A 13404-nucleotide genomic window follows, 5' to 3' on the forward strand; every position below is an offset into this window, starting at 1 on the left:
TATATGTGTGTGTATATATATATATATATGTATATGTATATGTATATATATGTATATGTATATATATATCCCTTAGAGAAAGTGCACCTACAATCTTTGCGTTAGGTTCGTATAAGTATTCAATGCAAAAAGTATCTGACACACGGTGCTCGGACACCCCAGTAATCAAGGGATTAACAGAATGAAGACAGGCATGTAAAGGTGCAGATCTTGAGATATGTGTAGGAGTGTCATCTGTATTGCTTTTGGAAAAAGAGTAGCCAAATAGATGTTAAATAGCATGGGTGAGAGGGGAGAATCGTGTGGAACCTAAGAGGTGATGCTTGACCCCTCAGACAGAAAGGGACCTCATTTCAATTGTTTCAGGGAATTGCTGGACCTACAAAATATGTTTCTATCTAGGTGACAGTGTGAAAGAGACGAAAGGAGACTTCTTAAACCAACAGTGAAACATTACATTTTATTGACAACTTGCTTTCAGGGAGAACCATACTTGACGATTGTAAAAATGCACATCATTGTTTTCAATTGACAAGGTTCAGGCTTAATATAATCCATTGGTTTTTAGCCGTCCTGAAAGGGTTTCACAAGCTAGGAGATTTGAAACTGTGTCCCTGTGACAATTGTTCTAAACAAGATACTATGCATTTTATATTCTTTTGTGATTTTTATTGTACACTAAGGCACAGATTTATGATTCTCTTGTTAAGAAGCAATACATTTGCACAAATGAAACCAGCTTTGCTGTATTTACGATTGCTCCCGTCCCCATTGCTCTGTTTTGGGGTTGCAACCTTCTTTTCGGGTGCCCTTAGTGTGTGATATTATATTTTGATGGATGGACTGTATCTGTATTAATAAATTTTTACTTTTTTGAACATGCTTGGTTTTAATGGCTTTTGACTATATATGGTCTTGAATTGTCAAATAAAATATTATTGAAATGAAATGAAATGAATGAAGCTTATATAGCGCATGACTTACCCTGGGGCATCTCCGCGCTTGCTTAGGGAACCCGTCCTGGTATTCCCCTGTGAGATAACCCTGGCAGGGTATCCACAAGGTGAAAGCCAGGCATCCCACCGCGAGGGGCCGTTGTGGAGATTAAGCAAGCTATTGCCCAGAGTCGCAGAGTGTGAACCCGTGAGTCGAGAAGGCACCGGAGCGAGAATTAACGAGTCCGTGGAATTTTTGAGCCCAAGACCCGCCGAGGCGGGGAATTGAAACCCTGGTCTGACTGACTGACTGGCAAATGTTTTCCCACCTTAAAGGAATAAAACAAGTTTCTAGCCATGTGCAGTCATATAACATTGTGGAGAACCTATTCAGTCGTATTACAGTGTCCATAGTTTTAAGAACAGTTGAGAAATACAACTTCATAACTGCTGCTCGCCATCATTAATAAAATTCAGAACATCATTCCATAAACCTAATAGTGCTCTTTCAGTCCCACACAGAGTTCTAAATAGAAACTGTAAAGGGTCGAGACAACAATAGCATTTGAGAAAATCCTGTTTTAGACCAGCTAACGCCTTTTCAATTTCCTTGGCTAATATACGCTGGTTGTTGATTGAACGGAAGTTAGCCATAACTTCGGGTTCAAGATGAGGTATCTTCCGAAAAGGTATAACCAGCCCTTCCTTATTTGGAGTGGAAGATTAGCTATGCAAATTAAGCCTGGGCAGAGGTCTGCGGAGGTCTGAGAGCAAAAAAAAACCTCTGCCGCGCTCCGCAGAGCTCCGCAAGCGGCGGAGTGTGTTGGATAAATGCTGTTTGCTGTGATTTTCAGTGCCAGGTGCTTGTCTGCACTGGTTTATGATAACGAACGGCACCATGCACACCGCAAGCGGGCACTGCTTCCTATCTGCCGCTCGAGTAGAGTCGAGCGGCAGCTTTCTCCACGCGAACGGACAGTTTCTCAATGCGAACGGTTGCAAGCATATGCGACCACTCGCAATCAGAAATCTGACCGCCTGGTGTAAGAATTCTCACCGGGAGGTTGATTTTTCATGCTCGTGTTCGCCAACTTGATGTTGACAATCGCGAATAAGGAAAAATCTTGCCAGAGGTGGATTTTCCTCGCTCGCGCTCACCAACTTGACGTTGACGAACGTGAGCAAGGGAAAAAACTCTGCTCCGCATAGAACTAGGTGAGCTAGGTATAACAGAGCGGAGTTCATTGCCCAGACTTAGTGCAAATGTAGGTTGTTTATGTCTTCATGTGAATGGCTATTCTCCGTTTTTGAATGTCTTTTTTTCCCTCACTCATATAGCTAACCTCTGTATGCTGATGCCTGGTTCCCGTTTACATGTGAAAAGCCTGATCGTTATCTGCATGTGGGTGGCCAGTGCCTGCTTGCTCTTTGCATGGATAGGTTGTCTATTTGAATATGTAGATATTTGATCTCCAGGTCATGTTAATAGTTACTATTTCTGTAAATGGATTGCTGATTTTTGTGCTTGGAGGTACTTATTTTTAGTCCGATGACTATTCTCATCATATCTCTGTGTAACTGTTACATTATTCTGATTTAAGTGATACATTGTTGTAATCTCAATGAACACGCAAAAACAAAGACACTCAGTTGTTACTGGTAAACCTCACTGAATTTAATGTTTCTGATTTCTAAAATAGGCTTGTCGTCTGGTTCGGAGATCTGAATTTCCGTATTGCAGATTTTGGGATGCACTTTGTCCGTGAAGCCATTACCAGTGATAGGTACAGCTTGCTATGGGACAAAGATCAGGTATTACAAACCCACTTTCTTATTGAATCTATTCTGCCAGTGCTGAATGCAGTAGAGTGAAGTTCTTGTTACATTGCCATCTAGAGGCTTTAAACCGAAAAGCCAGACTTCATAGTGTGAGAGAACAAGTCTCTTTCGAAAAGATTTACATTCAGAGCTAATTTGTGAAAAGAGAGATTTTAAGTGTCTGTGTTGAAAACCTTTCTCTGGTCTGGAGATAAGTGAGGGTGTGTTGCATCTTGAGTACAATCAATCCAGGGGATAATAAAAAGAGGTTATGGAACAGATATGTGGGAACTGGCAGAAGGTATGGTCTTGTTTACAATGCATGTAATTATTTAACAGGATACATCTTAGGGAGGAGCCTAGAAATGTTGTGCTATGTTGTGCTATGTTATGCTATATTATGCTATGCTATGTTATGCAAATTTGTAGATAAGAACAGTTCCCAACAGGTATTATGCAGAGGCAGTTTTAGAGATGTATGCAATAGGCATTACAAAGAAAGCAAAAGCCAAGGAGTCAAAAAAGTTTTTTCATAGAAAGTGGTATTATTTCCAAAGGAAGTTGAAGGTCAATACAGTTAAAGCAGCACTGTACAGAGTGGATCGTGTGACAACCCGGTGACACTTGGTGCAGGTGCTATATACAATCAGTGACATGTAAGTGTGCAAGTGTTTTAAAAAACAACAGCAGTGGCGACGCATTGAACTGGATTCACAACATCAAATAATGGCCCCGGTAGAGACAAGTAATCATTACTCGAAACAAAGTTATTATAATGGGAGCACAAGATGTGGAATGCGTCGTTGAATTCGAGCTGTCTAGTCGACGGCGTTTCGATCCCAGTTGTTCGGGATCCTCATCAGGACGGGGTTGTCGATGAGAACAGTGATTTAACTTTCCTAGGATGGCATAGTCCAAGTCCTGGTTGGAAACTCAATCTTTCAAGGTTACTGGATGATTCTTCCGTCTGGGCAGCGAGCGGTGTTGGCGAGTCCTGACTGAATCAGGGAGCTTGGCCGTAACCGGGGTCTGCTGTCACAGCGGGTTGCAGGCAGTGAATGCACTAAAACACTTGCACACTTACATGTCACTGATTGTATATAGCACCTGCACCAAGTGTCACCGGGTTGTCACACGATCCACTCTGTACAGTGCTGCTTTAACTGTATTGACCTTCAACTTCCTTTGGAAATAAAACCACTTTCTATGAAAAAACTTTTTTGACTCCTTGGCTTTTCCTTTCTTTGTAATGCCTATTGCATACATCTCTAAAACTGCCTCTGCATAATACCTGTTGGGAACTGTTCTTATCTACATATTGCACCCATCCCAACGTGGTTTATGGGTCTTCTCCTGTTGTTTTCATACATGCAAATTTGTAGAGCACACTATCACTTGGGAGGCTATCCTGGTACTGAGGAGGTGTGAGTCTATCCACACCTAGGGTCAAGTGGGACTGCTTGAAAGGCAAGTCAAGATTCTTGCTGAATTTTTAGAAGTGAGGAGGAGACTCTTCTGTGCATCTGGAGGTCGTTCCACACTTTAGGAGTGATGTTGGAGAAGACTCTACCAGCAGGTCTGGTTTCCCATATTTACGGAATTTGTTCAAGTATGAGTACGGGGAGGAGGAGCTTCGCGCGCATCCAAGATGGACGCGTGAGCACAGGGCTCCCGAGACCCTCTCCGCCTCCGCATCTATCCTGTCACGAATCCTGATATAGACGACGGGTTCTTCTAGCTGACACCCTGCTGATACTGGATCTCTTTCCAAAAATTGATTTGGCCGCCGGGAACCGGACTTGCTACCCTCGAAACTTTGCGGCCTACATCGAGGACCATCCAGGGACTTGAGTCCCCGAGGTACCCAGGTGGCAATTAAACAACAACAGCCAGTGGGAGTCGGCCGCTGCCTCTGTGGTACTTTCGGTTTCGTTTTTGGCTTTTGTCTACCAAGACTTGCTGCCTGTTGACACTGCTGGCCTGTGCCTTGCTATCGGCTATAAGCTTGTCTTTACCCTCGTCCCCGGACTCTACAAGTCAGCTTTGCGGAGAGCCATTCTAACCAGGTCCCAAAAGGCCCGCCAGGGCTCACTGCTCAATATGGCGGGCAAGTCGGAGAGCGAGAAGCGGGTCACCAAAGGCACGTACCGAGGGGGTACCACCCAATTTAATACTATGGATCGCTTCACTCGCCCGAAAGGATCCCCTAGTGGTGTGGGTAAGGTTCTGGAACGAGACTGGAGATGGCTCTCCCGCGACTGAAGAACTGACATTAAGGGACGTCATGGGCGCCATTGCAAGTGTGAAGACATCCATGGGCCAGCAGTACGAGACACTGGCTTCGAAGATTGACACGGTGGCGATCGAAGTTAACTTAATCAGGACTGACCTCGCGAAGACCAATGAGCGGGTCAAGTCCCTGGATATAAAGACTGCGAGTCTCACTGTAGATGTTTCTGATCTTCAGACCGAAGTTCGCAATCTCCGATCATCGAACGACTTGTTTGCCCGTCGGCTGGATGATTTCGAGAGCCGGGCTAGGGGCAACAACGTCTGCATCATCGGTGTTCCGGAGAAGCCCACTGAATTATATACAGATCTACTTGTGGAGGACCTCGTATTGAATCACTTAACACCCAAGGGCCTCAGTAACTTCTTCACAGTGGAGCGTGCTCACAGAGTCCCCGGCTGGAAGCCTAAATTGGGTGCTTCCCCGCGGCCTATCATAGCCAGGATTTTCAATTTTCGGGACAGAGACGCTATTCTTCAAGCATCACGAACTAATGGTCCCACAAAATTCGAAAATGCATCGATCAGTTTTTACCCGGATTTTACACAGGCTGTGCAGAAGCAACGCATGGGTCTGAAGAATGCCATGCTTTTCCCAGCCCGATTAAGGATTGAATATGAGGAACGTGCGCTCTTCTTTGACCGCGCTGAGGTTGTCAGTGACTGGCTCAATACCTTGCCAACGCAGCGGATCACCCGGAACAATCGAGGGGCGCTGAAGGTGGCCTTGAGGAACAGGAGGAGTAAGGCCTCACCGGCGTGCGAGCTCTATAGACTTATAGCAGTGGTTAGATGACTCTTGTGTGCATATATTGGTGACTACCCGGGGGCGGGGGGAATCGGGACTCTTCCTCCTCTAGGGGTTTCTTCTCTCTTTTTGTAGATTAGTTTAATGGGGTGACAGGCACACTGCAAGTTGGGGTGATTTTTAGTTTACCGCAGGGGTGCAGGGTGGGGAGGTGTGTTTTTTGGGATTTCTCTGGGGTGGTGGGGGGGTACTTGTTTCTTTGTTTATTTCGAGGTCACGCTTTGCTGCATATTTCGTCTTTGTGCCTGTTTCTTCGTGGGGGGGGCATTGTTCTCATTTCTGGGTGGGGGCTAGGGGGCTGAGGGTGCTGAGTTGGAATGTCAATGGTCTGGGTGATAGGATAAAGCGGAGGATAGTATTGCAATTCTTGAATCGTCTTTCCCCGGATATAGTGTTGTTGCAGGAAACGCATCTGATAGGGAACACATGCCATGCATTGAATAGACGGGGCTATCGTCTTGTGGCACACTCCGCGTTCACTACTGGGTCGAGAGAGCTGGCGTTCTTGTCAGGAGCTCCCTCCCCCTGGAGATAGACGACACTGTGCTGGACGATAGGGGCCGATATGCGGCTATTACGGGCCGCTGGGAGGGAAAGACAATCTCCGTACTTTCTGTATATGTCCCGCCAGGCTTGCAGTTCACAACATTTTCTGATCTGGGAAGGGTGGTTCTGGGTCTCCCCGAAGGTATGCTAGTTGTGGGTGGTGACTTTAACTCTGTTGTCTGTGGTAGTGAGGATCGTAGTCCCCCCAGGGTTCTCCTGAAATCACAAACATGGCTGGGCAACTTCCTGGACGCACTGGGTCTAGTGGATTGTTGGAGGCAACTGCACCCCGGACAGGCACAATATACCTTCTATTCGGGAGCACATGGGAGTCTCTCGAGGCTTGATTATATCATAATACCGGCGGTGCAGGTGGACTCTGTGAGGGAAATTCGACACTTAGCCAGGGGAATCTCAGACCACTCCCCACTCTGGCTTACTATTGATGTGCAGCTGGGAGCTGAGGGCCGGGTGGCTCCGATTAACCCCTGGCACCTTTGTAATCCTAAAACTAGAGCCGAGGTGGTCAAATGCATGGACTATTACTTTGCTGAGAATGTGGGGTCTGTGTCCTCTTCCATCTCACTATGGGAGGCCTATAAGACTGTGATTCGTGTTCAGACCTTGTCCTTGATCGCCAGTGCGAAGAAAAGCAAAAATGAGGAGGTGGTACGTCTGGAGAATGAAATTACTGCTTTGGAAGTAGAATTAGAATCTGGGGTTACACCTGAGGGGTTGCATGTTTTAGCCCTTAAACAGTCTGACTACAGGGCTCTGGTGACTGATGCGGCCAAGGTAATGAGTCGTGAGCAACAGGGGCGTATGTATGATGTTGGTGATAAAGCGGGAAAATTGATTGCTTGGTTGGATAAAAGAGAAAGATTGAATCGTGTGGTGCCTGTTCCAGAAGGTTTACGCGCCGGTTTCGGACAGACCGTAGGAAGACTCACATTTGCTACTCAGAGATGTCGCGCTGCCTAGCCTGTCGGAGTCGGACAAGGAGCTTATGGAGGCGGAATTTTCCACTGATGAAATAGCGCTCGCTATCCGCTCCATTCGCTCGGGGAAGGCCTCAGGCCCGAACAGCATCCTGATCGAGCTGTGTAAGTTGTGTCCCGACAAAATGGCGCTGCATCTTCGTCAAATGTTTCTGGAATCGCGAGATATCGGATCTCTTCCCTGAGATCAGAGACTGGCGTCCATTGTTGTCATCCACAAAGACGGGAAGCCCTGTGACCAATGTACATCGTATAGGCCGATATCGCTTCTGAACGCCGAGCCAAAGATTTTGCCAAAACTTTTGGCAAATCGGCTGATAAAGGTGATCAGCGACTTGATACACCCAGATCAGTCGGGGTTCATTCCCCATCGAAATACCGCGCTCAACCTTCGCCGTCTACATGGCGTATTGGCAAGGGCGGGGTCGCTTCGTGAGCTGGCCATCTTGGTTTCCTTGGAGGCCTCGATGGCCTTCGACACGGTGGAATGGCCGTACTTGTGGGCGGCCCTTGCTAAATTTGGGTTTGGCCCCAGTTTCATCAGGTGGGTTAGACTCCTGTATGAACAACCGCTGGCCCAGGTGGTGGTCAACGGTAGGGCCTCGGAACCTTTTGTTCTTGGAAGAGGCACGCGGCAGGGCTGCCCTTTGTCACCATTGCTCTTCGCGCTCGCCCTTGAACCCCTTGCCGCGTGGCTTCGGTGGGAACCATCGCTCGAGGGTATTCGGTCGTCCCCTGACTTTGAGGATCATATATCGTTGTATGCGGATGATATTTTGCTGTACCTAACTTCCCCTCGAAAGTCGTTAGGGGTACTGTTCGACGTGTTGAGTTCCTTCGGGAGGAATTCTGGCTTGGTAATTAATTGGGCCAAGTCCTGTATTTACTCGCTTACTGGAGAATTGCCTCCCTTGCCCCGTATCTGTAAATACCGATTTCGCACGTCGGTTTTAAGTATCTGGGGTTTTATATATCGTTGGACTCGGCTGCACGTTATGAGAGGAATTTGCTTCCTCCGCTCCTCCGGCTTAGATCAGACGTTACGGCGTGGTGTGGCTAAAAAAAAAAAAAAAAGTATGAGTACGGACGAGCAGAGGTGTCTGAAAGATTTGTGAAAGCAGATGCAATTGTTGATGTATGCTGGGCCAGAGTAATGTAATGCGTTGAAAAAGTATGGGTAAGAAGTTTTAATAGCGCTAGTTTGTTAATGGGAAGCCAGTTGCTCCTTCTGGTGTAGTCTGATGTGAGTGTAGCGAGGGTGGTAGAGCGTGATTCTGGCTGCCAAGTTCTGAATTGTCTGCAGCCTTTTGTTAAGTTATGTGTTGGCTCCATGAGATCAGCAGTTCTTTTACCAACTGACTAGGGCCATGAGAATGTTTAGTGCCTTCTCTTGTTAGGAGATATTCATTGGGTAAACTAGCAGTCTCAAATATGAGGCTGCCCATGAGATCCTAAAACACCAAAAGCCTGCAGTATTGGTGAATGCAGTGCTTTACAAAATTGTCACACGACATTGTGTTTACTAGCGTATGCCTAATGTGCTTAGTATACATCCTCTCTAAGCTGGTTCTCAGACTTTTATGTACAAGTGCTATTTCACAATTCAAAACCGATCCTTTACTCAGAAGAAAATTCATCTTCCAACTATTTAATCTTTTTTCCTGTGTTTTTCTACCAAGGAGGTAAAGATAAGGCTTATCTAAACTGATCAAGATGGTTTGTCTGCTGTACTCAGGCAGCCGTGGTCAGGTACCTTTAGTTGGTAGGCTGCCCCCAAAAGTACACAAAAGGGGGGGTGGGAGAATGGGTTTCACCTCGAATTGAGGGAGATTACTTAAGCGTAGAAGGCAATTTGAAGGCAGTTGTATTGTCCCCCAGCCTACCAGACCAGTAAAAGTTTTGGGCAAGGACGCTTGAATAGAGAACAAGGAGGTTATGACCATGGAATATGAAGGCAACCTGCAGAGAGTCTTCAGTGTTGTACAGACTCACTCACTGACTGATTGTGTTTCTGAAACTTGTGCTTGAGACAGGATGTTTCTGATGGATACTTCGTACCGCAGGTTCCACCTCCCTAGAATAATTCCAGACTCTCGACTGGATCCACCAGACTTTGCAATGCCTCTCGCCACCTCAGAAGTGATGGTAGGGAGCTGCAGTTCCTTTCTTTTTGTGTAGATCCAGATCTTCGCTTTCAGCTATGGTTGTAGCGGTGCCTAATTTCAAAGATACTGTAACAGCAAAATGAGGAAAAGAAAGGAGAAATAGGTTGCCAAAGGTATCACCTGTCTCTTTGCAACACGTTAAGAAAATTTGAGGTTTGTCAAAAAACTGCCCTCACCCACTAGGTAGTGACATGCTTCATCATAGGGCTGCTACATCATCCCTGCGCAGACCAACTCCTGGGATGGAGCAAAGGGAGGGGAGGACATAACAAACATAAATGTGTTGGGATCCGTGCAGTAAACAAAAGGACAATGAAAGAAAAAGTCTAAAACTAACTCAGTGATACCCTGCATCAAATTTTATTTCTGGGTTCCCTGGATAGAATTAAAAGATAAAGAGACAGAGATGGTCTAGGGAATATTAGGGCCCCCTTCCTCTCCTGTACTGCTTCTATGTCAACATGTTTCGGCCTTTTACTTGGCCCATAATGGGTTGTTTTGGCCTTCCTCAGGACTCGCGATCCCAGATCTGAGTCACTCCCTTTCCTGGTAAATAACCAAATCTTCAAGGGAATGTGTGTGATTTGACGTGATAAGTGTTCCTACATATAATGACCTATATTGTCAATTTCTGTGTAGAGACACTCATGTGTTACAAGTTCCATCAGTACGGTTGCTCAAAATGGAGTACTAGTGGGAGCATCCCTCCGTAGTAACACTTTCCTCAAGGGTTTGGCCCATAATGGGTTGTTTTGGTCTTCCTCAGGACTAGCGATCCCAGATCTGAGTCACTCCCTGTCCTGGTAAATAACCAAATCTTCAAGGGAATGTGCGTGATTTGACGTGATAAGTGTTCCTACATATAATGACCTAGCTTGTCAATTTCTGTATAGAGACACTCATGTGTTACAAGTTCCATCAGTACGATTGCTCAAAATGGAGTACTAGTGGGAGCATCCCTCCGTAGTAACACTTTCCTCAAGGGTTTGAATGCTGCTTAATATGTGCCTCTCGCTGCTCCATGCAGTTGTAATTTCAAAGATAGACATTGTGCCAGTGAGCAAGTTTCCCCTTGGTTTTGAATTGTGCAGCAACTGCAGAAATCACATGCTGGTCATGGAACCGCACACATTTTGTTTGTGGTGCTTACATTCTGGTCACGATTGAAATCTGTGTGACAAAGTGATCTGATAAACCCAAAGGTGATCCAGGAGTGGTCAGCAAAACTCTGTGTTGCGGACCATAGGAAAAGGTCATGCTTGAGATAGTAATCCTGCTTCAAGTCTGTGGACCATTCCTTCTCCAAATTATGGTGTAGTTCCCGAGCCCAGTCCTGAGCTTCATCCAGGTCTTTGGATAAGCCTAAGTCCAAGTAATGCCACAAGCGCAATAAATCCAGTCTGGATTTTTCCACCTCACCCCTTCCAGGAAAGGTGAAAGAAAAGCCATGCAGTTGCCATTCCAGTTGCTTGCCTTCTTAGGGCCTTCCAAGCCCATACCAAGGCTGGTCCCAGCACAGCTCAAGTTCCCCAGGCTATCACAGCATATAGCAACCTTCAAAGAGGTCATACTGCAGGAAACTTCAAGTTGATGCTGTCTCCCTCTTCAGTGCCTTCTATAATGTTTATGGGAGTAACCGTGTAGATAAGCGGTTCTTAACCTGTCCATGATGCGTACTCAGGGGGTCCACGAGTGCTTAGAAAATGAAATAATATAAATAATTATATTATGAAGGGGTATGTTAATGAAGAAGCCAAATGTAAAAATGAGATTTTTTAAATGTTCTGTAAATGTGGAGAAATTTAAAATTGAAGGCTAAAAATTAAGTTGGTATCCTGAGGTTGATTTGTGGGAGCGGTACAAGCGCATCAATTTGACTTCAATTGAATTTAAACAAGCTCCAACCTTCCCATTAAAAAATAAAATAAAAATATATTTCTTTGTGAATTAAATGAAGTATTTAATCATTTGTGTATTAGTTTGATGATTGCTTGTTTCTTTATCATTGTATATTATTTTGAGGTTCAAATCATATAAATTGCATACACCAGGATTCCTGGATTCCAATAATGTCTCATTTGGGGTCCCTAGGTTCTAGGATTGACTCAGCAGGTGTATCCGGATTTCAGTAATGATTAGTTTGGAGTCCATAGAAGTCAAAAGATTAATAACTACTGGTGTAACACGCCCGGATACAGTAGTCATGTTAAGTGTAAAGGGGAAACAACGGTGTGTCTCTGCTTTATGCCTCAACATGCTTTTCTTAGTTTGTGGTGACTCGTAAAAGCAAGATGAATGTATTGAAATGTACAGTTCTTATTGAATAATTGCTTCCACAAAGGGTTCTCTAGTATCAAATTCAATACCCGTGGTTCGAAAACTTGTTCTCCTATCTCTATTTGTAATTTGTTCTATGTGTCATATTTTGGAGCTGATTTATCTTGTTTTTATGTAACTGTGTTATGAATTTGCAAACAAAATCAATGTGAAAGATATTACCCCACCGTTTTTTATACCATTTCAAGGAGAGCCTGCTTTAAAATGACCAAAATGGAAAATGTTTTTTTACTAACTATTTGATATGTTCCACGACTTTGATGGCAGAAAAAAAATTGTATGTTGGGGCATTGTCTAGTGTCCGAAGGGCAGGACATTTTTGAAAATTTACCTAATTACTCTGAAACCTAACTTTTAAACAGCGTAAGAGAGATACCATTTTGGCTTACTCAAAATTAGGATGAGATTGTAGACAAATATGTCACACCTCTTTAAAAGCTCTCGTCTACCTCTAATGTAGGTGATATTAGTGACAAGAAAGTTCATGACCAGTTCATATTAAGATGTAAAAGTGATAGAGAGGAACTATGGCTCAAAGTCAACCCATTATTATAAGTTGTGTTAATTATACCCAAACAATTTGGATCCTTTGCATGCATGCCTGAAGTGCACACATTAAGTTCCTCAACTACTAATGTTAATAGTGTAGACCGCAAACTTAAAGTATTCTCAAACTTCAAGCAGGCTTGTAATAGGTTGGGTAACCCTGGGCACATGGCCCTCTACAAGGAGTGTCCCACAATGAAATGTTGTTGTAAACATTGCTGTAAGAAAAGACACTTTACAAAGCTCATCCCAACCAAGACAGAATTCCTGTTATTTGCCATGAAAAATAAACAAGATACAGTACACATATAGCTCAGTGACATGTACCTTGACGGCTTTGAAACCAAACTATCAAAAGATATCTGATAGAGACATCTAGCTGCAGATTTCTTACATTTGAACTTCCAGACATCAGGCTGGATCCGGAAGATTTTTCTTAGCTGTTACCCCTATGCGCCCATAGGTGGCGTTGGTCGGCGTTGTGTTTGTCATCGTCATGATGTCTGCATCGTCAATATAACTGCCACTCTAGCGAGCTGACATCAGTTCTTTTCTTTCCGTGCCAGCCAGTGCTGATCTGTTGAGGAGAGCTACCCCCTGCAAATTTTTGACAGACTTTTTCAACTTTATGTCGACTCCTTTTGGTGTGTAGGATGTCATTGAAGAAGACCTTGGGGTTCGAGCCATGTGGCCCCTATCACGTGCCATGTCAGTCACGGACCCTCACTTAGTGTGTCTTTGGTGCCTGGAGCGCGACCATGACTCAAAGTTATGCTCCGACTGACGGGTCATGGCACCAAAGCTTTGAGGGAGAGGTGCCTAAAGCCCATCGTCCGGCACTGCAGAGGTCGCCTTGTCGGTCCCGAAGTCTTTATCGAAATCGTCGAAGTCAGTTAAGAGGCACCACAAAAAGCACAAGAAGTTGAAGCATGCTTTGACTACACCCCGCCTCGTATGACGCG

At 44.9% G+C, this 13404-nt stretch overlaps 1 protein-coding gene across 2 annotated transcripts in view; it reads left to right on the forward strand.

Moving 5' to 3' along the window:
* Window positions 1–13404, forward strand: part of INPP5K (inositol polyphosphate-5-phosphatase K) — a 425899-nt gene that overhangs the window by 258919 nt on the left and 153576 nt on the right. For both annotated transcript variants that reach the window (XM_086955215.1, XM_086955214.1), the window contains exon 7: window positions 2636–2747. In XM_086955215.1, the coding sequence (XP_086811341.1) occupies window positions 2636–2747 (112 nt within the window). The remainder of the gene's footprint in view (window positions 1–2635; window positions 2748–13404) is intronic.

Source organism: Lissotriton vulgaris, chromosome 2_1 (assembly GCF_964263255.1).
Source record: "Lissotriton vulgaris chromosome 2_1, aLisVul1.2, whole genome shotgun sequence".
Taxonomy (NCBI): domain Eukaryota; kingdom Metazoa; phylum Chordata; class Amphibia; order Caudata; family Salamandridae; genus Lissotriton; species Lissotriton vulgaris.